General features: G+C 37.7%; 1 protein-coding gene across 3 annotated transcripts in view; it reads right to left on the bottom strand.

Annotated features, from left to right (window-relative positions):
* The window catches only part of MAPRE3 (microtubule associated protein RP/EB family member 3), a 134,751-nt gene that overhangs the window by 2,330 nt on the left and 105,103 nt on the right, over positions 1 to 27,318 (bottom strand). For all 3 annotated transcript variants that reach the window (XM_085891447.1, XM_085891427.1, XM_085891436.1), the window contains exon 6: positions 12,615 to 12,767. In XM_085891447.1, the coding sequence (XP_085747573.1) occupies positions 12,615 to 12,767 (153 nt within the window). The remainder of the gene's footprint in view (positions 1 to 12,614; positions 12,768 to 27,318) is intronic.

Genomic DNA, 27,318 nt, shown 5'->3' with positions numbered 1-27,318 from the left:
GTATAGTGACGTACACACAACATTTCGATAACATAAACATAACTTATATCAATGAATGCTGAGCGTGTTGTCGGCGTTCACAATCTATGCCAACGATAGTCTAACTTATGCATAGCGCGAGGCAGCGTATCGCCGAAGATCACTGAACTGAACCTGACCTGAAGTATCGCTGAACCTGACCTGAAGATCACGTGGCATAGCCTATTAAAAAGCTGCGGCTAGATGATTCAAATCATAACCGCACTAGACATCGAAGTGTCAAGCCGCTGTCACACCTTGACGTTTAAGCCAGCGTATGCCAACGTATGAAAAATTTGCCGAATACGCTGGCACACGTCGAATACGTTAAGGGTAAGTTTTGTATACGTTAAGAGCACGCTGAAGCGCGCTGGCATACGTCGTAGTACGCCGAGTATGTCGACAAATTTTCAGCATGTTGAAAATTTTTCGACGTATGCCAGCATATGACGCACACATTCCGCATACACTGGCCATGAGTTGTAGGCACATTACGCGATCGTTGACACACGTCGACACATGTTACTTGTAAGTTACTCATAAGTCGAAACACGTCGAGGTAATGTTTAGCGTACCCGAAACTTATTTCTAACCTATGAGTAACGTGCTTTGAACCTATGAGTAATGACTTTGAACCTATGTGTAACGTATCTCCAACGCATATTGACGTATGTAGATGTATTTGACGTCATCCGGACGACCACAGAACTTACTGAACGTGTTACTAACTTACAGCTACTGTATAATGGCGTATTGGCAGCGTTTAGGGGAATTGGTATATAAAAATGGGGTTCACACAGGAGGAACCCGTCAGTGCTCCAGACTCTATGGTTTTTTTTTTTGTTGTTCTTTTGCATGACGGTGATGTTGACACTTCGATTTCTCGTGTGGTTATGATTTAAATCGTTGAGCGGCAGCCTATTAATTATATTATATTATAACCACACTAGAAATCGAAGTGTCAACATCACCGTCATGCCAAAGAAAAAAAAAAAAAAGAAGAAATAACCATGGAGTCTGGAACACTGACGCTAAACATTACCTCTACGTGTTTCGACTTATGAGCAACTTACAAGTAACGTGTGTCGACATGTGTCAACGATTGCGTAACATGCCTACAACACGTTACTCATAGGTTAGAAATAAGTTTCAGGTATGCTAAACATTACCTCGACATGTTTCGACTTATGAGTAACTTACAAGTAACGTGTGTCGACGTGTGTCAACGATCGCGTAACATGCCTACAGCTTATGGCCAGCGTATGCGGAACGTGCGAGTCATACGCTGGCATACGTCGAAAAATTTCAAGCATGTTAAAATTTATCGACGAGCTCGGCGTACTACGATGTATGCCAGCATACTAGGACGTATGCCAGCGTGCTCTTAACGTATACAAAACTTACCCATAACGTATTCGACGTGTGCCAGCGTTTTAGACAAATTTTTCATACGTCGGCATACGCTGGCTAAATCGTCAAGGTGTGACAGGGCCTTTACATCAGTGACACCACTGACTAACAATGCAGAGTCTCACTGATGTATACAGATTGATTTTCATTTCCTGAAAAACCCCCATCTTGACACAATGGATGCCATTATTTGTGTTGCAGTGGTCACTTGTTCTTTTATTCACTTGCAAAACAACACAATAACAGCTAAAAGATAATTAATGCTGCAGCTGTTTGTAGCCGCTGATATCATCATGCACATTAATTCAACATCGTGCGTTCCAGGGAAAACAACATAGTTTTGAACTCCGGAGCAGGAGGACGTCAAACCAAGTGAAATTGGTTGTGGAAGGAAAACCAGCTTAACCTCCATACAGAGCAGATCAGTTTTGAACTCCATAGCGAGAGTGAATGTGAAAACGAGTGAATGAAGTTGGTTGTAAGAGCTGATGGTTTTAATCTCCATAAGAGAGTAGATGTTCATGGAAGACCTTGAACCAGAGACATTCAATAAGCATTCCTCCACAGGTGGACCGACAAGCAACTCGATCTGCCGATTGCTTCGACTCTTGACATGTCTTCTCTGCCAGGAGTAGTCTCAATTCCGCTCTCAACTCATCTCTTGTACCAGGACTTTTGATTAATCTCACTCCCGTCCATCAAACTCTCCTTAACACAAGTCTATTGGCCAAGCCTGTGCTCACGTCTACCTTTTCTGACCGAAAAAGCCACGAAGGGGAAGCTTGCATGCTGCATGAATCTGCACACAGTCCGGGCTTGCAAGCTGCATGCTTCACCCTGCACGTGTCTGCACGCGGTACGATCTTACACACATCTGTGTGAGGTGAGGAGGAACCATAACCATGCTCTATTCTGCACTCTATCGACTCTCTTCTTCCTCTCTGCATTGTTCCAGAATGATTGATGGCCATGTCCTGTGTCTATCACAATTAAGAATGTGTAAGTGGGCTCCGTAAGGGAAAAGAAGAATTACTTTTCTGTTGTACCTTTTCATTGCAATTTCTGTCCATCCATTGTAAATACATACTCAGGATTGCTATCGTGAATAACTGCTATTGTTGAATGAATAAACCTCGTTGTGCTTGTTGAATAAATGTGCTCAGTTAAAAATGTAAGAAATAGACAAAACATAAGACTGAGTGCATCTTGGGAACAGGCTAAAAAAATAATTAATAAACCGAGTTTCAAACTGGTGGAAATCTTTTTGAGAACTTTTGTGCTATTCATATGGTGAAGGAAAGCATCATGATGGATAAACCCATTTAAGGAGAAAGTTCAACACTTGACTTGTAAAAGTCACCCATTCATGTATAACTATTTCTTCAACAATTTAAAGAAGAAATATGATGAAAGAGTTAATCTCCTCAATATGGACACAGACTGTTTATAGTGGAAATTAAAACCGAAGACATTTATGAGGATATGAAAACAAACAAACATTATGACACAAGCAATTTTAAAAATGAATGTAGTCTATTCTCGATGAAAAATAAAAAGTGATTGGAAAATTTAAAGACAAGTTCTGTGGAGCAATAATGAGTGAATTTGTCGGATTGAGAGCCAAGGCTTATAAATATTACTAGCGATACCCGCGCACATGCACGGGATAGCAGTACAACATAGCTGGTAGCAGATGGCAGACGGTACATGGGAAATTATAAAAATGTGCATTGTGCAAAATGCAAGTGGTACTATGGAACGCCAAGACCTCCCAAACATTGTCGGCATGTCCGCTCAGTGCCAAAGCAATTTCATAGGGATCGTGTGCAAGCTTGGTATTATAATAGAGATTATTCAAAGAATGGTGTTTTTAAAATGTGTCGAAAAAATGAAAGGGATAAAGAAGAATGTAATCAGAGACAACAAATTTTGAACATTATTACAACTGTTTAGTTTTGAAGAAAGAAGAGTACAGAGAAAAAATACCAAAATAAGTTATAATGATCAACTAACTGTGCTCTGAAAAAGTAAAAAAAAGGTTCTGGATGTGTATGATGATAAAAGATACATTTTCGAAAATGGAATTGACACCCTCCCTTATATAAGTTACAAGTGTTAAAATATACAGATAGTGGACAAAAAAATGGAAACGCAAATGTAACATAACTTAATAGAGCATTGGGTCACCACGTGCAGCCAGTATGGCCTGTATGTGTCATGGCACAGTCAACCAGCATCTGGAATTCTGCAGGAGGGATGCGGTAACATTCTTCCATGAGAAAGTCAATCAACTCATGCATGTTTGATGGAGTTGAAAATGCTGTCTCAGGCATCGTTCCAGAATATCTCATAAATGCTCGATTGGATTCAGATCTGGTGAATGAGAAGGCTATGACATGTGGATACCATCCGTGTCATGCTCATCAAACCATTAGGTGAGCACACATGCTCTGTGGATGGGGGCATTGTCAGCCTGGAAGACACCCTTCCAGGCAGGAAAGAAATTCTGCAACATGGGTATGAAGATGATCACTCAGTCCCATTAAGTAGTGATTGGCATTGATCTTGCCTTCTAAGGGAATGACTGCAGCCAAACTATGCCAGAAAAATGTGCTCCGCAACATTACAAAACCACCATTACAAAACCCTTCACTGTTGGAACCAAGCACTCGGGGTTGTGGAGTTCTTTTGGTTAGCACCACATGTGCACTCATCTATTTGGTGAGAACATGGTGAAGGATGATTTATCTGATCATATCACATTTCTCTACTGCTCGGTAATCTATTGCCTGTGCTCTTTGCACCACTGGACTTTCAGATGTGTCTTGCCAGGTGTGATGAGCGGTTTGTGAACTGCAACCCGACGATGATATTCCACTCTGTGGAGTTATTGGCAGACCATTTTTGATGAAACTGGCTGCTCACACCACATGTTGATGATGAAACTGGCTGCTCACACCACATGTTGATGATGAAATTGGCTGCTCACACCACATGTTGAAAGTCAGTCAATTGATCTGCAGTTGCTCACTTCCCTGCCTTCCACTTCAAATTAATGCATGGATATCACGATCCTGGTGTATGCACTTCTGCCCACTATTACCATTTTCTGATGGATGATGTCTTTCCCTTGGTGTTCCATGCCGACATCACCTAAGACACCATCAGTCATGAAACATCAGCAAGTTGAGCTGTCTTTGTCACTGAAACTCCTGCCAAAAGTACCTCAACAATCATCCCTCTTTCAAAGTCACCAAGGTATTCTCTTGCAGCCATGCTCGACATAATTACAGGCAACCATGCCAGTGCAGCATTTTTTACATGACCCTCAGCATGCGGGGATGTTATTTGCCTCATTAACACATGGGCCACACCTGTGTGAAAGCTATTGCTTTCAATATATTTGGTGTCCCTCATTTACCCAGGTGTTTCCATTATTTCGTCCACTACCTGTACATAAGTGCTAAGAAAAAAATTAATTGGGTTGGGGGGGGATTTTAACAGTCTACGAACACCTTTTTACTGCTATATAAATGAGTGAACCAAGTAGTAACCAGACCAAGGAATTGAGAAAATCACAGCCTTGGTATTTAAATGGAAACAATCACGGATGTGAAAAATATCAAATAAGCCTTATTGCAGAAATAACCAAGACACAAGCATATAAAACAAAGAAGTGAATAATGTTAATGACAAAATAAAGGATTAAAAAAACATAAACATCCACGAATGGACACAAAGCTTTGATGGTTGTCAAATAATCAACGGGATTATAATTTATGACAATCTAAAAATGATTTGTGGCTCAGGAGCTCAGACCAGAACGTTGAGAGGTTTATCATTTCATGTCTGCTCCACAAATATATTTAAGACAAGCAACAAATCCCAACATACTATTTTTTAACATTCTCAATGATGATAAAAGCCATAAGAAAATCAAACACTTTGATGATAAACCACAATACAAATCATCGGCTCTCTTTTCAAGTCATAAGAAGAATACGAAAATCATCAGCTCTCTTTTTGACTTCAATGACCAGCGCCCAATGGTCTTTAATAATCAATTAATTAACGTAAATATGGAAAGATGATAACATGGAGATGAAAGATGATTTTGATCATTATTACTTCAATATCATTATGACCGTCAAACACATGAAGGGGAGAAGTTGTATTTTGGAGAGCGATTTTTGGGAATTGTCAGTTGTGGGACCAATTCACTTAAATGTAAAATTTCGGGGGATTTTGTCCCCCAACTCTCATTTCCCAACTACCAAGCGGCCCAGAAATCACCACCAACTTTTTACTCCACAAAGCTCGGAGGCTTCATGGGCCTCTGGTGTACATTTGAAGACTTTACAATATGTCTTCTATCATTAAATAATGGTGCTGTTTTGAGGAAACAAAGTTAGAGTTTGATTACAGCTCATGCAGAGAAAATGACATAATGCATGTTTTGATCACAGCGATCTCAGCAGTGGTCTAATATGCACCGCCCAATGAAGGTATGTTCTCATAATGCAGAAGAAAGAAAATAGTGGAATATTTTATAATAATAACAATAAAAAACCCTTAGTTTTCGCCTAACTTTTCAAGGCTTATAAACAAACTGATGGACATGCAATTCACATATGGGACAAAAATAAACATTAGAGCCAACGAAAATCGGTTTGGTCATGAAATGCCTGTGTATATAATTAATTAATTGGTTGGTCAGGGAAATTCCAGAAAGATAGATATTTTTACTTATATTTTACTTCCAGTTTAACATCCATCAAAGAGATGGCACACATATTGATGAATCGCCCTGCCTGTGAAACACATGGATGACAGTTTATAGCTGGATCAGGATTCAAACTCAGGCTAGACAGCTTAGAGCGAGCGTGCATACCTCTCGGCAATCCTGCCATGATGTGAAAATTAATTGCTTTGTAACAAATGAAAATATTTTTTACTCATTGTAGTCATCTAATTTATTTTGCCTTCCTAACTTCAGAGATGTCCTCACGGAGAACCATGCCACGGTGTTATCATGGAAGCTTGTGGAGATCGAAGCTTGAAGAGCACCTGCCAAGTGGCTTTACCAAATGGTTGAAAAAAAAAACTTTTCAAAATGAGACGTTTAATTTTTTAACATGAATCTATCTGTCGAAGTGACGGGTAGAATAATGAAAGAAGATCGTTCAAAAATGTGAAACATCATGTAAAATAAAATTGCCCATTTTTTTGTGGGTGAGCCACTGCCCGACAATGCAGGGCGAAACACAGGTGGTCGATAGATACTGTATATTCAGGGACAGTGCGAGTACTTTTGCCGTGTATGGTCAGGGCTTGGAAACAAACAAACAAGCTTGATAAGTGGCTTAAGCACTCAAGCAAGCACTCCAACGAAATGGTTGATCAGGAATGGCTGGCTTGGCAAGCGATTAGTGATCGCCAATCAGTCAAATGAACACCATGCATCCGGAATTTCAAGCAATGTCGAAATTGGACAAATGAACTTCTTTCGCAGTCGGAACTGCTGATAAGTTCAATTCAACAGTATAAATTTTGAAATTCGGCTCAGATTCAGAGATTCTAGAAGTTATGGCACATGAGGAAATGAAATAAAGCCACGAACGCTGGCATCTCCGGGTGTTTATAAGTATTGCAATGTATCCAGCAATCCATAGGTACGATGATCAGGCATTTGATCATACAAGTGAGGAAAGTGAAAAAAAACCAACAAACTTCATCATTAAGAAACCATTGAGGCCTGTTCCAAGTTAAGCCATTGTTGAGCAGGCCAAAAAAGATGGCAAATCAAGACCCCCCCCCAGTGAATGACAGGAGGTGACCAAAGATGAGCCTTGATAAAGGATAATTAAATAAGTTCATTAATTATCTTCAAAAAGGGTGTTAAACCCTAACACCCAATCTTAACTCATGCACTGCCATGGAATTCCTTTAGTATGCATGCGAAGTTTGGGGCCACAAGGTTTCACGATTTTGGAGTTATGGAGGAGACGGACAGACACACACTACCATTTATTCGTATAGATATATATACATACAGGAATGTCTGTTTGTCTGTCTGTCTGTCTGTCTGTCTGTCTGTCTGTCTGTCTGTCTGTCTGTCTGTCTGTCTGTCACACACACACACACACACACACACACACACACACACACACACACACACACACACACCACACACACACTCACTCACAAATTCACTCTTCCCTCACTGGCATAATCAGCACGACCTGAGTTATGGGTCACAGGTAGAAATGGGTTTGTCGTCATTCATGGTGTGGATTCACACTTTTCGAACTTGACCGTTTGCGCTGGGCGATGTCTCAATCGCACGTCCATCAGGCCAGTCGTTCTTGTGCACACATACACCTTCAGCAGGTCGATATCAGTGCCACAAATGTTGCATTTCTTGACTTTCTCTCACATACAGGGCCGCAAGGTCGGAAGATATTCTTTGCACCATCATGACCAGAAGGTGTTTGCCAAATGCTATTAACGTCGTCACTAAATAGCCAAAGATGTTTGCAAGATGACCCAAATCACCTGGTGAACAAAGAGGCAATGTCTTGAACATCAACTTCGAGGAACGTGTGAAACGTGTTCCAAATGAACATTCATGCTTGGTGGTTAATATGGCAATGGAACTAAACTCCAGATTGGTAACCAACCCTACACCAGGCAAAGTGGGTTTAACGGGGTCATTCAGAATCCAAGATAAATGTTGGCCCAGAGAGCCATAATTACTCCATCAGGTCATAAGCTCTGATGGAGCGAGTGGCCAGGTCTGCCGGGTCAATGTTGGTTATCCCGTAGTTCCAGTTCCATTTTTTTTTTTTCAATGATGTACTCTTATGGATCCTTTGCTTTACCTCAGCCATGATGGCGATGGGTTCCTGTCTGAGTGTATGAATACCCTGAGGAGACTATTGACGAGGTCTCTTTGGAAAAGCGTTCAGCCACCCAATTGTTATTGTCATTCCTGATGAATCCATCTTCCATAATTGCGAGAAATCAGTTGTCTTCTCTGGAGTGACCCAGCTTGTCATCATTCCTTGTTAGCTGAAAGACGTCACTGCCGACCCAATCGTCATAGGCACTGTGGTCGCAGGATCTCCTGAAGAGCTGACCTGAAGGTACGGGATGATGTGGCAGGATGATGTCCTTGACGGTCACATGATGAGGGCATGGAAAACAGACTGATAGTCTTCCATTGTCGAGACATAAATCACCAATTATCACCCATCCAAGGTCCATATATTGTGCCCATGGAGCATTATGTGGTCCATTACGAGATTCTCTGACCTAAAGCAGCGGAAGAGCATCTCATCCAATTAACAGCAAGATGGCCGCTTCTTCTTCAGGTTCGGGAAACATTTCAGCGAAAGGACGTGCATGTGAGTGGAGCTTGTGACCTCCGTGTTGGAATCTCAGAGGAATTACAAGGAATAGCATAACATTTGGTTAGCTCCGGAAATGGCAGGTGGCCAATTCCATTGAAAGATTTGATTACTCGATTCCTGACCCATCTACCACTGCTATAGTTCCAGAGCAGGTTTTGGGTTCATTGGGGACTCGATTATTTGGCACGTTGAAGTAGTCAAACAGTTCTCTGCGGCCCAGAGACCGATTTGACTTGTCATCCAACACAGCATAAGTTTTCAGAAAGTTTTGAGGATTACCAGCGATGAATACCTTCACAAGACAGATTTTAGAATAAGACCTCCATCTGGATCCACTCCTACCACAAATGTCCATACACCTGTTAATCACTGAGGGTTGCTCCTTGCCATGTTTTCGAAGTCCATCCGACACTCTCAGGTTTCAAAGAGTCCCTGATAAATTGCTTCCCTACCAGTCCATTGATGGTAGCACAAATGGCATCATGAATTGCTGAGCAATGACGGGTGCTGTCGCAGTGAGGACAATGCAATCTTACTTGACACTCCTTGGCTGAATGGTTAGTTGACAGAGCACATCTGGTACATATTTTCTATTGGTTAAGAAGGATGAATCTGGATTGCAATATTTTTGCTTTGAGTGTTCTGCAATGCGCAAGATGATGTTTGGTCCTGTGAATAGGGCAAAATTGTTGCGGATCTTCCATTTGATGACGAGTGTGCTGATTTTCAGAAGGCGCCACAACTGCTGTGGTCGGATCTTCGACAATCTGTGGCAGCAATTCACCCCTGAATTTGGTCTTGCTTACTCTGACCCTTGGAAGAGTGTCACTAGTGAAGGCAGACATTCTGTTCTTCATGGTGAGTGGAGCCTTCATCGCCTTAGTAGCAGAACAACATGATCCGTCATTATATCCTGAGGAAACCATCAGACTGAGGTCATTTCGAATCTTTGCATTGTGCCAAAAGAAGGATGTGAGCATTGAAATGTAGGAAAGGTGAGATTTTAGGTTTCTTTATCCTTGAAAGCCTGCATCCTCCAATGATCTACGAGGTCAGGTGGAAGATTGTCTATGATTGGTTTGTGGAACAGAGATATATCCAAAGCTGCATGTCTGGGAAGGGAACTATCGTTTTTGGCAGCCTCTATTTCCTCGATGATGTCGCTAAACTTCGACAATGTTTGTGGTCATGAGGACAGACTTGAGGCAAAAGTTCCAGCTTGTTTAGAAATTATTGTGTAACTGCTTCATCGCTACCGAATCTTTCTTGAAGGTGATTCCAGACCTGCTCTAAACCGGCCTCAGGGTTAGAAATGTAGACTCGGTTCAGCTGTTCATCTCGAATTGCTCTAGCAGCTAGCGGTACTCCTCTGATGATGTTCTGGAAGGCCACATGCCTTGTCCTGAATTTCTCAGGCTTATTGTCAAACTGACATTCTATTTGAAACCAAGTCTCAGATGAGACAAATAGTTTACCATACACAGTCCTGCAAGGCAGGCATCACTGTTGGCATGATTTATGGCTTGACTTGTTGACCCGATAATGAATGGCTGGACACTGGTAATGTTGTTACCGGATGTATGTTGTACATCCTCACATCGTATGCAGGTACAGCATGGGTATGCATTGGATTTTGTGAGAAATAACTCAGTTGGTTGTCGGTTGTAATCCAACTGGGCGGCGACATAAGGTCAGTGTACATGGTGGGATATCAAGCGGTCAAAAACCGGAGCCGGATTTGTGACATAATGGGGCACCTTTACAGCGTGGAGGTCGATATTCAACCATGACATGTAGCATTGGAGAAGGAAGATGGCACAAAGGTTGTTCGTCAGGCAGTAGTTGGTGTCCGATAAGTTGCAAACGATAGACCAGGAGCTGGCATAGTGTTATACTGAACAGACAAAACTTTCCTATTGGACACATTTGATGTTGATGAGTTCTCCATGGAAGCTGGTGCTGCAGCATTGATGGCTGGTGAAAGGAGTCTGTGTGAAATGACACTGGTTTGAGCGATTGAGCTGGGTCGGCATTACCTGGGTATCCAGTGGAATACCTTCATTATCGTCTCCAGATAGAATGGATGGTGTGAAGACCTGATATTCTTGGACAACAGTATTCCCACCTTCTCTGCAGGTGTTGGTGATCCAGCTGCCGAAATGTTGTCGAATCCACCCCAACACAGAGCGTCAGACATCGCATACAAGTGGGCCCAAACCATGGCAGCATCTTCCTCCCTTTTCAGATATTCAAAATATATATGTTGCTTGGTTGCTTTCAATTATTGTTACATCTGATGCTGCTTGAGATGACTCTGCTGCTGTTTGAAATAACTCTGTTGCTGTTCGATATGTATCTGTTGCTGTTCAAGTAGCAATCGAGCTTTGTGCGACTTGCATCCCATGGCAGCTGCTTCTGCTTTGGCCTTCAACAACAGCAAAGACCTGGAAGAGTTGGATGAACCAGCAACAGACAACGTGTGAAGCGAGCTCGACATGGCGGTTCTCGACGAACCAACGGCGCCAGCGAAAAACCGCATATGTCGTGAGCTTGACATGGTGGCTATGCTTCCTCCCGGTGGTGAGACGAGTGTTAAATCAGGTTTTTACTATCCTGGAATGGTCTACGTGTACTGATTCTTGAATAAGATGCTCCAGTCAGTTTAACGAACACTTACAATTTCAAATCACCTTTTCTTTCATTTAAAAATACTACAAATCCATCGGTAAAAACCATGCCTTCTCCAGGTACATGCACACGTCCCACCAGACCAGGGAAAAGTATGCTCGCTCTCATCGACCAAAATGAAGCAACACATGGGCAGAGCATAAATGCGCATGAGGCAAGACATGGGCAGAGCATAAATATGCATGAGGCAAGATACGCGTGGAACATAATATACATTTTACATTAAAACGAGATGAAAGCACAATAGTGAATGACGTTGACGAAATTGGCATTTTTCCCTTTTAAATTTTTTTGACTCTATTTGAACATTACACTTTTGTAATTTTTAGACCACCGACTTATTCACCAAACCTTGTGATACTTATTCAATGAAAATCTATTATAACACAAAAATTGGGATTCCAAATTATGAAGCAATCCTTGAAACAAAATCTGGCATTGATATGAATTTCATGGAAAATGCTCCATAGGATTCTCACTGCAATCATGGAATGTGCTGAATGTGCAGAACACTACTTGCACTTCTGCTACTGCCACTACGCATGGCCAGCTAAAGGGCATACTGAGCTCCTTGGGGGTTGACCCATTTGCACTTCTTCCCATGGGACAGGGGGAATGTGAGGTTAGGGCAGCAATTTTTGAATGTCTTGGTCATGGTGCCAGCGATTGCTCGGCGAAGTATGTAAAGCAAGCTCCATTGTGACTACACCTTGTACAGCAGAGATGTCTAAGGATCACCATCCTCCACAATGATTTTATCTTCATTCCATTCAGTCTATTGGCATAATTCTTTTTTTTTTTACAGGTAAACAAATCCATTTTTCATGTTTGTGCTCAATTTTGTGTTTATATGTCAATCATATTTATGGCCTCCTGGCAGCTTTTGAACAACATTTAATGTCCAGTAAAGTAGCATAAGTGAATGGACATGGGTTTAATTTCCAAATGCTATACAATGAGAGAACCACCAATAAATATTTCAACAAAATTCTTACTCATCTTGATTTTTGCCAATTGAAACACTCTCCAAAATATATTCAAATGATCAAGAGTCAACAGTATCAAGGAAACATATTGCTGGGGCACCTCAGTAGCATAAAGTATGTCAAGGACTTTGTGAAGCAAGGGATCATTTTCATTCTCATGCTCCTGGCAGATGAGCTCGATATCTCGAAGTTTTCCAAAATAGAAATCTCGTTCTTTCTCCAGCCCATCGATCATCAACTTCAACTCCACCACCTGCAGTTTGGGAATGGAACAACATAGAAAATGGAGGAAGAAAAGAAAAAAGAATACATTAGTCAATTGAGTCTGTCTGTCTAATCTTTCAAACAATAACTTGAGAACAGTAATGTAAACTTTAAAAAAATTGACTGTGAAACAATGTTTGTATCAATATGCATCCTGTTATTTTGTAGTCATCCAGGTGCATGCTTATTTGAAGAAGCTGTGGAAGTAAAAGCTAAACAACAGAGAGCAACAGCTCTACAGACGAAAAGAGGGTAAAACAGAAACAGGCAGACAAAAAAAGAAAATGGACAAAAACAATGTAAATGGGTTGTTGAGTGGCAGGAATGGAAAAGGGAGAATAAATAAGTGAATTCATGAAATAAGGAATAGAGGGGTGTCAGAGTACAAGAGATTAGAGGTGGGTAGAGGGAAAATCAAAAAGTAATGATGGACGCCACTCTTTAAGGAGTGGAAGGAAGTGAACGGGGCAACAGACATGGTGAGTCAGTTCCACAGATTAAAAAAAATAGAGAAATTAATGAATGGAGGTGAGCAAATACATGAATGCATTTCAACACAGATCTAATAATTTTGGATACGATCTGCAAATGTGAAACAACATTTCAAGAAAAAGTCACAAATAGCCAGCTGTACATGCAGTACGCATCTCCACAATGGGGAAAAATAAATCACGAAGCTGAAGTTTTGTGCAACTTCATTCTGACATACCGTAATCTTGTGAATATATAGTTACAACATTAGCCCTTTGAACCCCAGCGGCCGATTTACCGGCCACTATTCAAACCTCCATATAACCGAGCGGCCGGATCTTTCTCCAGGGAGCCCAGGGTGAGGGAGTCGAATGTACAAGGAACAGAGGGTTCAAAGGGTTTAAGGTCAAATATAAAGCTTATCTTTAATGATCCACATCTGACCCATGTGGAATTTGGCAAAGCGGTTCACGAGTTATCCCTGGTGAGCCATCGCGCTGACTCTCTTCCCTAATAACTTGTGCGTTAAACTTCATGGCACCCCATGTGGAATCAATCACCATTGACAAACAAAGCAACAGGAGTAGGGTGAATATACTGATTCTGGCTCACTTTTCGCCATGTAAATGAATGGGGGATTTTCAGCGATTCATATTTTTTTCCCTAAAAATAAACCCCCTTTTTATCCCAAGGTATATTTATTTGTCTCCCCTTTTAACCTAGGGACACTTTTTTAATTAAATAAATATGTTGTGTGTGGGGAAGGGTGGGGAGTGGGACGTGGGGACGTTGGGACGTTGGGACGTGGGGACGTGGGGACGTGGGGACGTAGGGACGTGGGGACGTGGGGACGTGGGGACGTGGGGACGTGGGGGACGTGGGGACGTGGGGACGTGGGGACGTGGGGTCGTGGGGACGTGGGGACGTGGGGACGTTGGGACGTTGGGACGTGGGGACGTGGGGACGTGGGGACGTGGGGACGTGGGGACGTGGGGACGTGGGGGACGTGGGGGACGTGGGGGACGTGGGGGACGTGGGGGACGTGGGGGACGTGGGGGAAGTGGGGGAAGTGGGGGACGTGGGGACGTTGGGACGTGGGGACGTGGGGACGTGGGGACGTGGGGACGTGGGGACGTGGGGACGTTGGGACGTTGGGACGTTGGGACGTTGGGACGTTGGGACGTTGGGACGTTGGGACGTTGGGACGTTGGGACGTGGGGACGTGGGGATGTGGGGACGTGGGGACGTGGGGACGTGGGGACGTTGGGACATTGGGACATTGTGACGTGGGGACGTGGGGACGTTGGGATGTGGGGAAGGGTGGGGAGTGGGACGTGGGGACGTGGGGAAGGGTGGGGAGTGGGACGTGGGAACGTGGGGACGTGGGGACATTGGGACGTTGAGATGTTGGGACGTGGGGACGTGGGGACGTGGGGACGTTGGGACGTTGGGACATTGGGACGTGGGGAAGTGGGGACGTTGGGATGTGGGGAAGGGTGGGGAGTGGGACGTGGGGACGTGGGGAAGCGTGGGGAGTGGGACGTGGGGACGTGGGGACGTGGGGACGTGGGGACATTGGGACGTTGGGACGTTGGGACGTGGGGACGTGGGGACGTGGGGACATTGGGACATTGGGACGTGGGGAAGTGGGGACGTGGGGACGTGGGGACGTGGGGACGTGGGGACGTGGGGACGTAGGGACGTAGGGACGTGGGGAAGTGTGGACGTGGGGACGTGGGGACGTGGGGACGTAGGGACGTGGGGACTTCTGTGGGTGGGGTTTATATGGGTGGAGCATGTGTGGGCAGGGTTTATGTGGGTGAGGTTTGATGTGGATGGGTGAATAGATGGGTGGATGAGTGGATGGGTGAATGTGGGGGTGGAGCTTATATGGATGGGTGGACAATTTTTTTAATGAACCAATGCATATTTTTTAGCTCACTTATTGAACCTATAAAGATCTGTTCATTCTCAAATTCCTTCAAAAGTTTAATTTTCTTTGCACAATAATCCCCATCTAAAATATTTAAAAATAAAACATTTGAATCTTCATATTTTTTAAGATACCCCTTTTCCTTATTAAACTTTCTCTTATCATGTATTGTTTCTGATTCGCAATTTAAACAGAAAGAAGAATATTTATAAATAATAAGGGCTTATCTATCACAAAACTTCCAGATAGTTAGTTTATTCTCCATATTTAAGGGTTAAATTTTTAGTTAAAATAGAGTTTTGTTTAACTCTAAATAAAGATGTTTTCAGACACATTACAACGATTCCAAGAGATTTCAAGTGAAAAGACGGAATATGTAAAAGAAGTCAAACTAAGAAAAGGAAAACATTCTAACTTTTTGATAGATGTTATTTCTAATTATTCATCTGATATTGAGTTTGAAGGAACAGCATATGTTTTTAAAACTGGAGTGAAAGTTGTTTTTTTCTGGAGTATCACCATTTGCTATTGAGATTATTGAAAAACTTAATCTGGAGTTTGATTCAAAGATTGAGAAGAATCTTGATCAGAATGGTGTATTTTGTAATAATTTTCAGACTGATAAGGATATTCAAAAGAAGGGTGTAAGAGGAATAATGAGATTTAGGTCAATTATAAATAGGGATGATTATAATAAAATAAGCTTTAATTTAATACAAATTGAGGAAGTTAAAACGCAAATTGATTAATATTATGGGTGAATTAAGCATTTAGTTTTAATGAAAAAAATTATGAATAAATGGACTCTTAAAATGTCTATCAAACAACTTGAAGCTGAACTAGAAAATGTTCCAGATAAGCCAACTCTAGATAAGTTTGAAAGTGATTTTGAAACAATCTTTTATGACCTTGAAATAATAACTGAAAATATAAACTATGGTAATGAGTATACGAGTTTTAGAGAGTATTGTTAAAATAATGGTGTCGTTTATAGAGGCCTTTTTAAAGCCAAAATCTAGTGAAAAAATAAAGGAATCATTACCAGTTTTAAAGGAATGTCTTGCTCTTATGAAGCATCCTTCAGCTAAAAGAGAACGTAAATTGCTTAATAATTGTTGTTTTTTTATGGGAAAAAACATTTCGTTTAAGCATAAAATTAGAGTTAAATTATTGGTAAATAAATGGATTCTAAAATTCATACACGAGTTAAAAGAAAACAACTAAGACATTGTAAAATCTGTGATAAAACATTTAGTAGTATTTTTAATCTGAAGAAGCGTATGCTACTAGGACATGATTGAAAGTGTACTACCTGCGATATGGTGTTTAATAGTGTTGGGTTTGTTGGAACAGGGGTTTGTTGGGACAGGGATTTGTTGGAACAGAGGTTTGTGTGGGTGGAGTCAAAAAAAAAAATTTCAATTTATCTTTGTCTTTTATAATTCCTGTGAATAAAATGAACCTAAAATATCTTCCCCTTCTAAATCATATATCTTATAAGTCCAAGGAACCGTATCTATTACATAAACAATTTTAAAAAGTTTGTTCGTCCATCGTTTAATATAACCTTTTTCAAAATGAGATTTCCACCTATATATTCTTACGATATAACCAACTTTGAACTTAGGTTTTCTGATATTAATCTCTTTTTCATATTTTAATTTTGTAAATGATTCTGATGGTTTCATATTTGTTGACGTGTGAATCATGTCATTATACTTATCCACAATATCCTGAATAAAAGATGACCATTGTTGTGAACCGAGTTCTGTGAATTTTTTATATAGGCTCTCTTTTAAGGTACGATTAAAACGTTCCACAACAACGGCCTTTCCTTCTTTCAAGGTACTGTATAATGTAATAGTTATTTTTGAGAAAATTCATAAATGTCTTGTTATAAAACTCTCTACCCTCATCAGTCCACAATTTTTTAGGTTTTCTCTTACTTTTATTAAATATCTGTTGAAAGGCTAACATAAGGGTATTACCTGTTTTGTTTTTTTGAAGGGACAACCCATGCGTATCTTCTCCTCAAATCAATAACGGTTAAAGCATACTTGTACCCCTTATCATTATTGAGTTCAATCAAATCAGCGGACCAGATATAATCAACTTCCTTGGAATAAACCTTCCTACTCTGAAACTTTGTGAATATTGGTTTATGTAATTCATAAGCTAATTGCTCTTCAATCTTAATGACATCATTAGAGTCTATAAGTTTTTTGAATTTCCAAGTCCAAGTTTCAATTTAGCACTGATCATCTTCTTCACGATGAACCTATCAACTTTTTCTCTCAAGGTTGGATTTTGTATCAGAGACAAATTATACAACATTTCTCCATCGGCTTCATTCTTTTCTTCCAAAGTTGTGGTATTCCCATAATCAATATCGTGTCTCATGCACACTTCATCAACTCTATTGATGGGCTCACTCCATGATTTAGGATTGTCTGCCTCATCTAATCTTTTATCCAAGTTTGTGCATGGACCACAGAAAGAATACCCTGGAAGATGTAATTCCCCTGGTGTTCCAGTAGTTGTAAATTTACTTCCTGATAAAAACTTTTGTATATTTCCTCCGAGTTTGTGTTTGGAGATAAATTGAATTTTTTTTTTTGAACCACATACCGAACATATACCTTTTTGTGTAACCCTGTTATTTTTGCTTTTAAAATATGAAATATTTTTAGTATTAGTTTTCTTTTTACATTTAAGACAATAACTCATTTATTTATGAGAAAAATTCCGACAGAGTGCAAAAACCTTTTTAGTTTCCAACATGCACATTTGAATCTTAATTATTAAAACATAAAGAATCCTTAGAAATGCCTTCACTCTCTCCTCCATTTATAAAAGAAAAAAATGAAAAACTTGAATTAAAATGAATATCGTGCCGATGTCAGTAGTCTTGTCGAAAATATTGCAAATCGACTTGTCAATTATTTATTTTGCTCCTCGGTGGGTTGAGTTATTTTCTGAAATACCCCCAATCTTTTTTCAATCTCACTGGTTTCCATATTTTCAAATTTATTTAGTCTCGCTCTTTCCTCCCTCTCCTCCCTCTCCTCCCTCTCCTCCCTCTCCTCCTTCTCTCTCTTCTCTCTCTTCTCTCTTTCCTCTTTCTTCTCCCTCTCCTCCTTCTCTCTCTTCTCCTTTTCCTCCTCTTCTCTCTCTTCAACTTCCTCGTCTCTTACTATCCTTTAATCGCTTACACCCAATAGAATATCATACAAATATTCATCAGGATTTCTTGCTATTCCTGTTTCCAAAATAATTTTTTTACAACAGGAAACCATTAAAATTTCTTTTGAGTTTCTAAAAGAGCCTTACGTTTTCTTAACTTTATAATTTTTTCATTATTTAACATTCTAATTAAATCTAAATTTGCCGGTTTATAAACATCAGCATAATGCCAATCTTTTATTGAAAATACCTCATTCTTATGTTGTAGAACATACTTATTAAAATACTGAATACCCTTTTCTTGAAGGTATGCTTGGACACAGAAACAAATTTTCTTGAAGCCTTCTTGCCGTCATTAATGTATTAGAAATATATGTTAGAATAATATTACGACAGGAAACATCTCCCCATCTTCCCATAGTTAAATCATTTTGTATTTCCTTTCTTATTATATATAATCCTGTTTTTTTAACTTTCATGATAGAAACTAGGTCAAACCATTATTATATTTACCCTTATTAAATTCTTTTATTTGTTGTTTACAAATCGTGCTTCCACAAAACCCATTCACTCTCCCAAGTGGATAATATTCTTCCTTACGAGACTGATTTAATTGTTCCAGGTCTTAATGGTCAATTTTAAATGAACAATTATACCCTAAATCCTTCATATCATACCCCCATTGTTCTATTCTCATACAAAGGAAACGCCCTTCTATCTAAAAATATATTTTAATTCGAACTGTGAATTCTGTATGACCTGGAGATAAAATCAACGCTTCTGTATCTTTGGAATACATGGCCATTTTATTAAAGGATATATATTGTGATAAATCACTTAATCTCACAAAGTCATTCGTGTCAGTCGGGCTTGGATAATTTTTTTCATTTATAAGCATTTTTCATATTAATATTTTTGGTTATATTATATTTATGTCATTCAGCCTGTGCCATTGTGTAATAATTTGATAAATCAATATTCAGTTCTGGGGATACACCAAAGATAGAACCATCTTTTCCAACATAAGTCATTTATATTAGATTAAAAATAATGTCATAATTTTTTTTATTTTTGTTGAGTTGAAATAACACATATTGACGTAATTGACTACAACACATGGAATTTAATTATTGGACTTGAAATGTTTGATAAACACCATTGTGGAAGAATTTTATGACTTCAACAGGTGGTGGAAGACCAAAAGTATCAAAATAATATTTGTCTTGACTATTAAAAATACAAACTCAATGAGAACCGTTCCCATTATTATCTTCTAAGTTCATAATAATATTCTTTGTATGTTTTGGCACATTTGTTAATTCATCTCTCATACAAATAACCACATTATGAATTTTTAATTTCTTACAATATTTGACAAGTTGTAAATTTGATGTTGTATTCTTTCCAAATTCTTTAAACCACTCATCAATGCTCATTTATTTATTAGAAAGATATAATCCATTACCTCTTTAAGTTAATTTTACACCTGCTTGTGCGATAGAAGAAAGCATATCTCCAACAAACAATCTCGCTTTATCAGGCAGACCTTCAAGTTTTTCAGCAAAATATACAGTTACACCACTTCCATTAATTTATTTCTCCAACTCTTTGTTATGTCTTTCCAATTCTTTTTGAGCCCGGAGTTGAGCCTTCCTTTCGTTGGCAGTTTTCACCGCTGTTAAAATACCACCCGTCAATGCTCCAACCGCACTTAAACCAGCAAATAAAGAAATTAGAAATGGGAGAAATCTTCCACTCTTCTCTCTTATTGAATATTTTTTCAACTCATTTCATTCATTCATTCATTTAACTCATTTCATTCATTCATTTAACTCATTTCATTGGTTTTGTCATTTTAATTTTAAGTGAGCCAGTATCGTTCAAGGTTTTAACCTGTTCTCTTGTGAGCAAAACATCAATTCTTACTGCTCCATTTCTCTGAATTGTATTAATGTTAATCGTACAAGACTGTTGATTCTGAACACAAGATGAGAGTTTATGAAGATTGATTTGATTAACATATACCCCAGTTGGTACTTTGCCACCCATTTATTTAACAAAAAATTATGTGAGACTAATCATAACACCATTATCTGTATTAATCTGTAATTCTGTTTCTTCCAAAAGCAAACAATATGTGTCAACTTCTTCACTCTCTCCTCTTTCAATGTATAGGGAAGTATCCACTCGATTAGACTTGATAGTTTCCTTTTGAGTGCTCAGGTCAAATGCATAGATTGTATACAAACTTTAAATGCTGTCATATCCAAAATAGGTTCTTTGTTTCCATTACTTTCACACACCCTTTCGTAAGACTTGTATGCTTCAGCATAATCATTTTTTCCCAATTAATTTCCAATCTATCTCGTGGATAAAATGTTCCATCAAGAGAAACGGGAAGTTGTTTCACCTTCGCATTATCAATCAATGCATTATTCTTCTCAGTAGCAGTATCGCCATCTGGTTTTTAAAAAATGATCCACAGATATCATGGCTTTCCTTCCAGAAAACCCAAATTCCACGTGAAAGTGGTTTGGTTTAGTTTAACGTGTTGACATCTTCTTTTGAGGTATCACACACTGAGTGGTTTTGAGAGGTATGAGGGAGGTACACACTGAGAGGTATGACAAATCTGTTTTAAGATTAGGAGTATATTCACGAATATACCAACTCATTTCATCAATTACAAATTTATTCTGATCACCAAAGGCACTACGAACACCAAAAAGTAATCTATTTTCATTATCAATCCTTTGTAGTTGAAATCTAATTTTAAGACCATACAGAACTTTATCATGATCACAAAATCCAAATATACCTTTAAGAGGAACTACCACAGTAAAAGTATTTACTGCTTTTGTATCATCAGGATATGTTCCTTTCCTTTGAGTATATCCAGGGTCTGTGGTTGTTCCCGTTGACAGATCAGGAATAAAACCTTTGAAAGCCCCCTTTCCCATTCCAACACTGAATGTATATAGTGTAAATTTCATCATTTCAGATACAGCAGAGACATAATCAATGGCTTCAACTTCTTGTGTTCCAATGTACAAACGAACACTATCAAATATATTCCAGAAGAAATCATTTACGAGTGTAGCGTTTGTGTTTTTCCCAGCCTGAGTGAATTTAAATTTACACAACAAGAAACGTTCGGATAGATTCAAATAGGTTTGTTCATTATTTATTTCAAAACTTTTTGTACCATTTGCATTCCAGTCTGTTCCAGTTTTTGCATTTACCTTGAAGTAATCTTCTTTTTTAGTGGAGCTCAAGATGATAATCGTATCTTCTAAATCATAGATAATATCAATTGCTTCCATACTTGTATTTATTTTGGGAAAAAAAGATGTTAAAACTTTTGAAACCCTGACCCAAGTATTTTAATTATTTTCTGTCGTTCTTGGGGGGACAACTGAGTTTTGCCTTTCTTAATTTCTTCAATTGCTTGTAATTTATGAGATTCCTTTTGGCCATATTTTATGCACTTTCGAGCACATTCTACATTTCCCACAGCAGAAGCAGTTGAACCAATTAGTTCTTTATAGTTAAGAATAGTTGAACCAATACCCATTAGAGTATCAATTATACCATCTCCTCTAAATTGATGTCCGACACCCCTTTGTCTCTTAGGTTAAAAGTATCCTCCACCAAGATACATACCTTCACCCTTGTAGTATGGGGAAAGGAACATCCCATCCCCTGTAATTATTTTATATTTTCCCAACTCGTGTTTCCTCACAATAACCATCGTATTTATTTATTGGAAAACTTCACGTACATGAATTCTGATGGATATAACTTCCCCATTAAAAGAAATCATATGATTATCTTGGTCGGTTATCCTAAAATTTACTCTGTGTATGGTTTTTCCTGACACAGGGAGATAAACCAGATTTTTGGGTTCCATGTTGAATTCATAGCCAATTGGGGTTGGGTATGCACTGAATAAAAATATTGTATTTGTTTTTATTCCATCATTATAAGCACCATCAATCAAATCACAGTGAATTAATCCCGAATTTATTCCTGAGGATATTTGAATGACATTATCACTGTAAAACGTCCCATTAGTTTCAATCTTTTTGAGGAGAAACCCAATAACTCTCTAAATGAATTATCAATTGTGAAATCAACCTTGGAGTTATTTTTAAATTTAATCGTTGATTTTGAAGTATGTTTTTGAATGTCTATAACAATATTTTTTGGTTCATCACCCTGTTCTTTCATAAGACGAGCAATTTTGTAAGATATTTGAGAAATCTCATATGCTCCGGGTGAGAGTGTTATCGTTTTGTACCCACTTCCCGGATAATAACTAAACTTGTCATTTTTATCCGTTATATTAAATAAGGTATTATAAGTTTCCATGGACAATAAAGATGCCTCATATTCTTTTGTTGGGTCAAGTTGTCGTGGGTATGGGAATGAAGATGTGTGGTCGCTTGTTGTGAAATTGAAACTCAGGATTGTGCTTCTCATCTTATTTAATATGAGATAAAATGTCTTTATATTGATATTTATTAATTATTTTCATGTTCATCAACTAGTCTAAAATGGCTGATGCTTCATTAAAACAATTGTTATTTCCAGCCTTCTTACTACCAAACAACAATAACAATCTATTAACTAATTGCGATGGGTCATTTGGAAGAAATCTAATACCTGAAGCAAGGATACTTAAAGCCTGAATAATGTGTTTCTCCTTCTCATTCTTGCTTCGTTTACCAGAAAGACTAACCTTATAATCAACAGAGTTCAACAGATCAATATATACTCTATCATCATTATTTTCCAAATCCAATGGTTTATCAAAATACTTTGATTCATTCCTCACAGTTGAAGCTTGTCTTCTATCTTTTGTGAGAAGAAACATTAATCTGGGGGTTAGTTGAACAGGTGGTTGAGCAGACCTCAAGAACCTTAATTCATCATTAAATATCAATACCTTTTCTTGAATAAGATGAAATATTGCTGGTTGTTCTGTTGGAATGAATCCTGCTTTGGTTTTTGATTCTGCTGAATATTCATTGTTTTGAAGAGCATTCACAATATAAGCAGGGGGGGGGGTGATTAATCTCTTCCAGTTGATGAAATAATCCTTCCTCATCATATTCTAATTCCCCTATATGCGCGAATTCATCCTCCGTCATTTGATCAAAATCTTTTTTTACATTTGAAGTTTTTTGGAGTATATTCTACTGTGGGAACTGTGGAAACATCTTTAATTTTTTCTTGGGAAGTTTTTAAAAGTGGTTTAAAAAATTTCTATTGTTTTCTTTCAAATGCTTCTTTGCACGTTAGTTTCTGTCTGCGTTTCTTCTTTATGTCTTCCTGTTGTTTTACAACCTTTGAAACCAACTCTTGATGTTCCTTAAATCTTCTTGCTCTTTCTTTCGTATCCATTTATTCATTGGAAAATATCATTTAATATCTCAGCTTGTTTCACAACAATATATTTATATTTTTCAGTCGTGTGCTTCACGTAATCTGCAAATTCTTTTTTACTGCATAATGTCGAACAATTATCTCTCCAAAAATATTTATATCTATTGAATTTAACTTGAATAAAATAAAAGTATAAGCATTGTTTCTGATGGAACGATGAGGAAGTTGAAAGTATGAATGACTAAGATAAATACAATTACAAGAAGAATGTCTCCCTCTTGTGTAGTTGCTGTCCATTACCTTTTGGTTTCTCTCATTAACACAATCATCAAAGATAACGAGGTTCTTTTTTATTTCAGCAAATCTTGGGGAGACGGTATATCATCCATATTATCACTAAGAATACAAGTTATCGGTTTTGATTTCCTTTTACATCTCTGTGTATCACAAAATAGTTGAATTATATCTTCAATGTCATTATCATTTAGGTTTTTTTGAAGTTTAAATAAACCGATTATATCTTCTTTTTGAAGACAAGCATTAAAACCTTGTGAGAGTAGTTGATACTCTGGTTGAAAACTCGACTTTGTGAAAATTATTAAATTATCATAATCTAAAAAGTTGGGGTCAGGAGCATCTTCAAAAGTAAGCAGGTTTTTCCACATCTGCTTGAACCAACTATGAGACATCTTAATGAATTTGGAAGATTTTTGTGATTGTTAAACTTTATCTTATTTTCCCAAATGGGTAAAAAAATCATTCATTAAAATATTTGGAAAAAAGGTTATTAATTTATTCTTGTTTTTTTTTAGAAACTCGATATTTTATCCTCAGTTCAGGTTTAATTTCAAGATGATCCATTATTTTATTTATGCAATATCTTGTGTTGATATTTCCCTGAAAATGACAATCATGAATAATATATAACAACAATCCTTTGAACATTTCTCTAATACTTTAAGTTTCTTCCCTTGTAAGGAAAGGTGTGTTATCACCCTCATACTTTACATTCATTTCTCTAATCAATCTTGTAAAGTAATTCATTTTTGGTGTAAATCTAAAATAATTATTTTCCTTTTTGAATTTTTTATTATCATTAATTAGAAGATAATCACAGAATATACATTGTTCATAGGATTTTGACTCTGTGTTTAATCCCACTCTATCACACGTAGGACAATTCTCAAATTTGTCATATGGAGAATCAGGGAAGTCCAGCATATTTATAAAGTAAAACTTTACAGAAACTGAAATTCATCGATACTTTCAGTTGCATATTGACTCATATTTAATAATATGACCATCGATATCTATATACTCTTTTTCATTTCCAGATTCAACTACAACATTTTTTATATTAAAGGTAATTTTAAAATGATCCTTAACTTCGATTGAACGAAATGTCATTTCACCTGATATATAAACATCCTGTATTTCATCAGGATTTACATCTTTCGGGTTGTTGAAAAAAATACAAGTTTCTCATTGCATATTACAGATGGTCTTATCTTTTCTTTCTTAAGCTTCATCCATAAGGTTATTATTTTTTGATACTTTTTCTTGTTTCATTGCTTTTTCAAGTTTTGAATATATTACCAGAAGGAGAGGAGAAACTTTTGTTAGAGATACTTTAATTGATGTTCTTCCAGGTATACTAAAAGCCCTTCCACTGAAGGAATTGAACAACTCATTATTTACCAGAATTGTTTTTATCCAATAGTTTTTATATTTATTTTGTTAAATTTTACATCCTTGACATATTTCTCAGTATCTTTTACAAATGAAGAGATTGATTGAAACTTGTCTTTTGTGTCTTGAAACATTGTATTTATTAAGTGAAAAAAGTTGGAGGTTAAAATTGTTTTTAGCACAGGTTCAAATGTAAAATAAACGAAATTTTCATCAAGAAAATTTTAGTTTCAGCAAAGTTTTATTATATAAATATGGTGAATACAACGTTCTGTGATGTTTGTAATCACGAATATAAGCATTATAAAAAACACCTTCGAACCAACAAACACACATTTAATCTATTTCATCAAATATCTCCTCTTGAGTTGGAAAGAAAACATTGTGATATCTGCTCAAAGGATGTTTTGAAGAGTAGTTATAAGAATAACGTTCAATCACAAAAACACAAGAAAAATGAGTTTAAAGTAAAGGGAGACTATGATATTGAAAACACTGAAGGGGCATTTAAAGGGCAGATAAAAATAAGGATTTTTCAATTTGGAGAACCTCGTCCATCATCAATAGCTGAATCAATGTAAATAGTGAAACCTGATGTTGAAAAAGTTATTATAAAGATATTAAAAGAAATGGAAACTTTAAAGTTTGATATGGGAGTGAAAATGAATTTGAAAGACAAGATGAAGAACAAAGTCCTTTTCTGAGAACAGATCATTCTATAACATCATTTCAAGATTTTTTGAATAGTGGGGTTTATGAAGAACTACCAATACAAGAGGAGGATGTTGATAATACAGTGGTAGGAAGTGGATGTAATATTGAAAAAACCGTCTTTTTAGATATAGACATTCTAAAATCAAACCCTCTGAAAGCTTCTTCTTATATTGAATTACCAAAATGAATAAAACTAAAGAAGGCAGTTGTTAATATTAAGAACAATGATAATAAATGTTTTCTCTGGTCTGCTCTTGCTCACTTACATCCTCCGAATTGGAATTGAGAAAGTGTAAAACAATATATGAAATATGAGAATACCTTGGACATTAAAGATTTTAAATTCCCAATGCCACTAACAGATATTCCTAAATTTGAGAAAAAGAATAACCTTTCGATTAATGTATACGGATTAACTGGAGAGAATAAAGTTCAGGTATTAAAAATTTCAATCATATTCTAAAATGAAGAAACACACATTGATCTTTTATATTTTAGTGTTGGAAACAATTCACATGATACTCTTCTTCTTCTTTCGGCTGCTCCCGTGAGGGGACACCACAGCGGATCATCCATATGATCCGCATCGTGATTTGGCACAGGTTTTACACCGGATGCCCTTCCTGACGCAACCCTGGTCACCTCTTATGCCACAGGGATTTGGTACACCTATTTTAACCGGGGTATACACCGGCCCATTACACTGGTACTCATTTCGCCGACCTCGGAAGGATGACAGGCTGAGTCAACCCCCTGGTGTTATACGACTTGGTATATACATATATACACATTCATACATATATATGTGTATGTATGTATGTATATATGTATATATATATATATATATATATATATATATATATATATATATATATATATATATATATATATATATATATATATATATATATATATATATATATGTATATATATATATATATATATATATATATATATATATATATATATGTATATATATATATATGTATATATATATATATATATATATATATATATATATATATATATATATATATATATATATATATATATATATATTCAGTGGCCCAACGGGGCTTGAACTCAGGACTTTTTGGGTCCCAAGCCGCTGCCCTAACCACTGCGCCAACACCAGGCTATAAATTTTATAACTAAACTTTTC

The sequence above is a fragment of the Eptatretus burgeri genome, chromosome 1 (assembly GCF_056783735.1).
Source record: "Eptatretus burgeri isolate ZD-2024b chromosome 1, Ebu_testis_v1, whole genome shotgun sequence".
Lineage (NCBI taxonomy): Eukaryota > Metazoa > Chordata > Myxini > Myxiniformes > Myxinidae > Eptatretus > Eptatretus burgeri.
The sequence above is the reverse complement of the archived record's forward strand: the minus strand, read 5'-3'. Positions and strand labels throughout refer to the sequence as shown.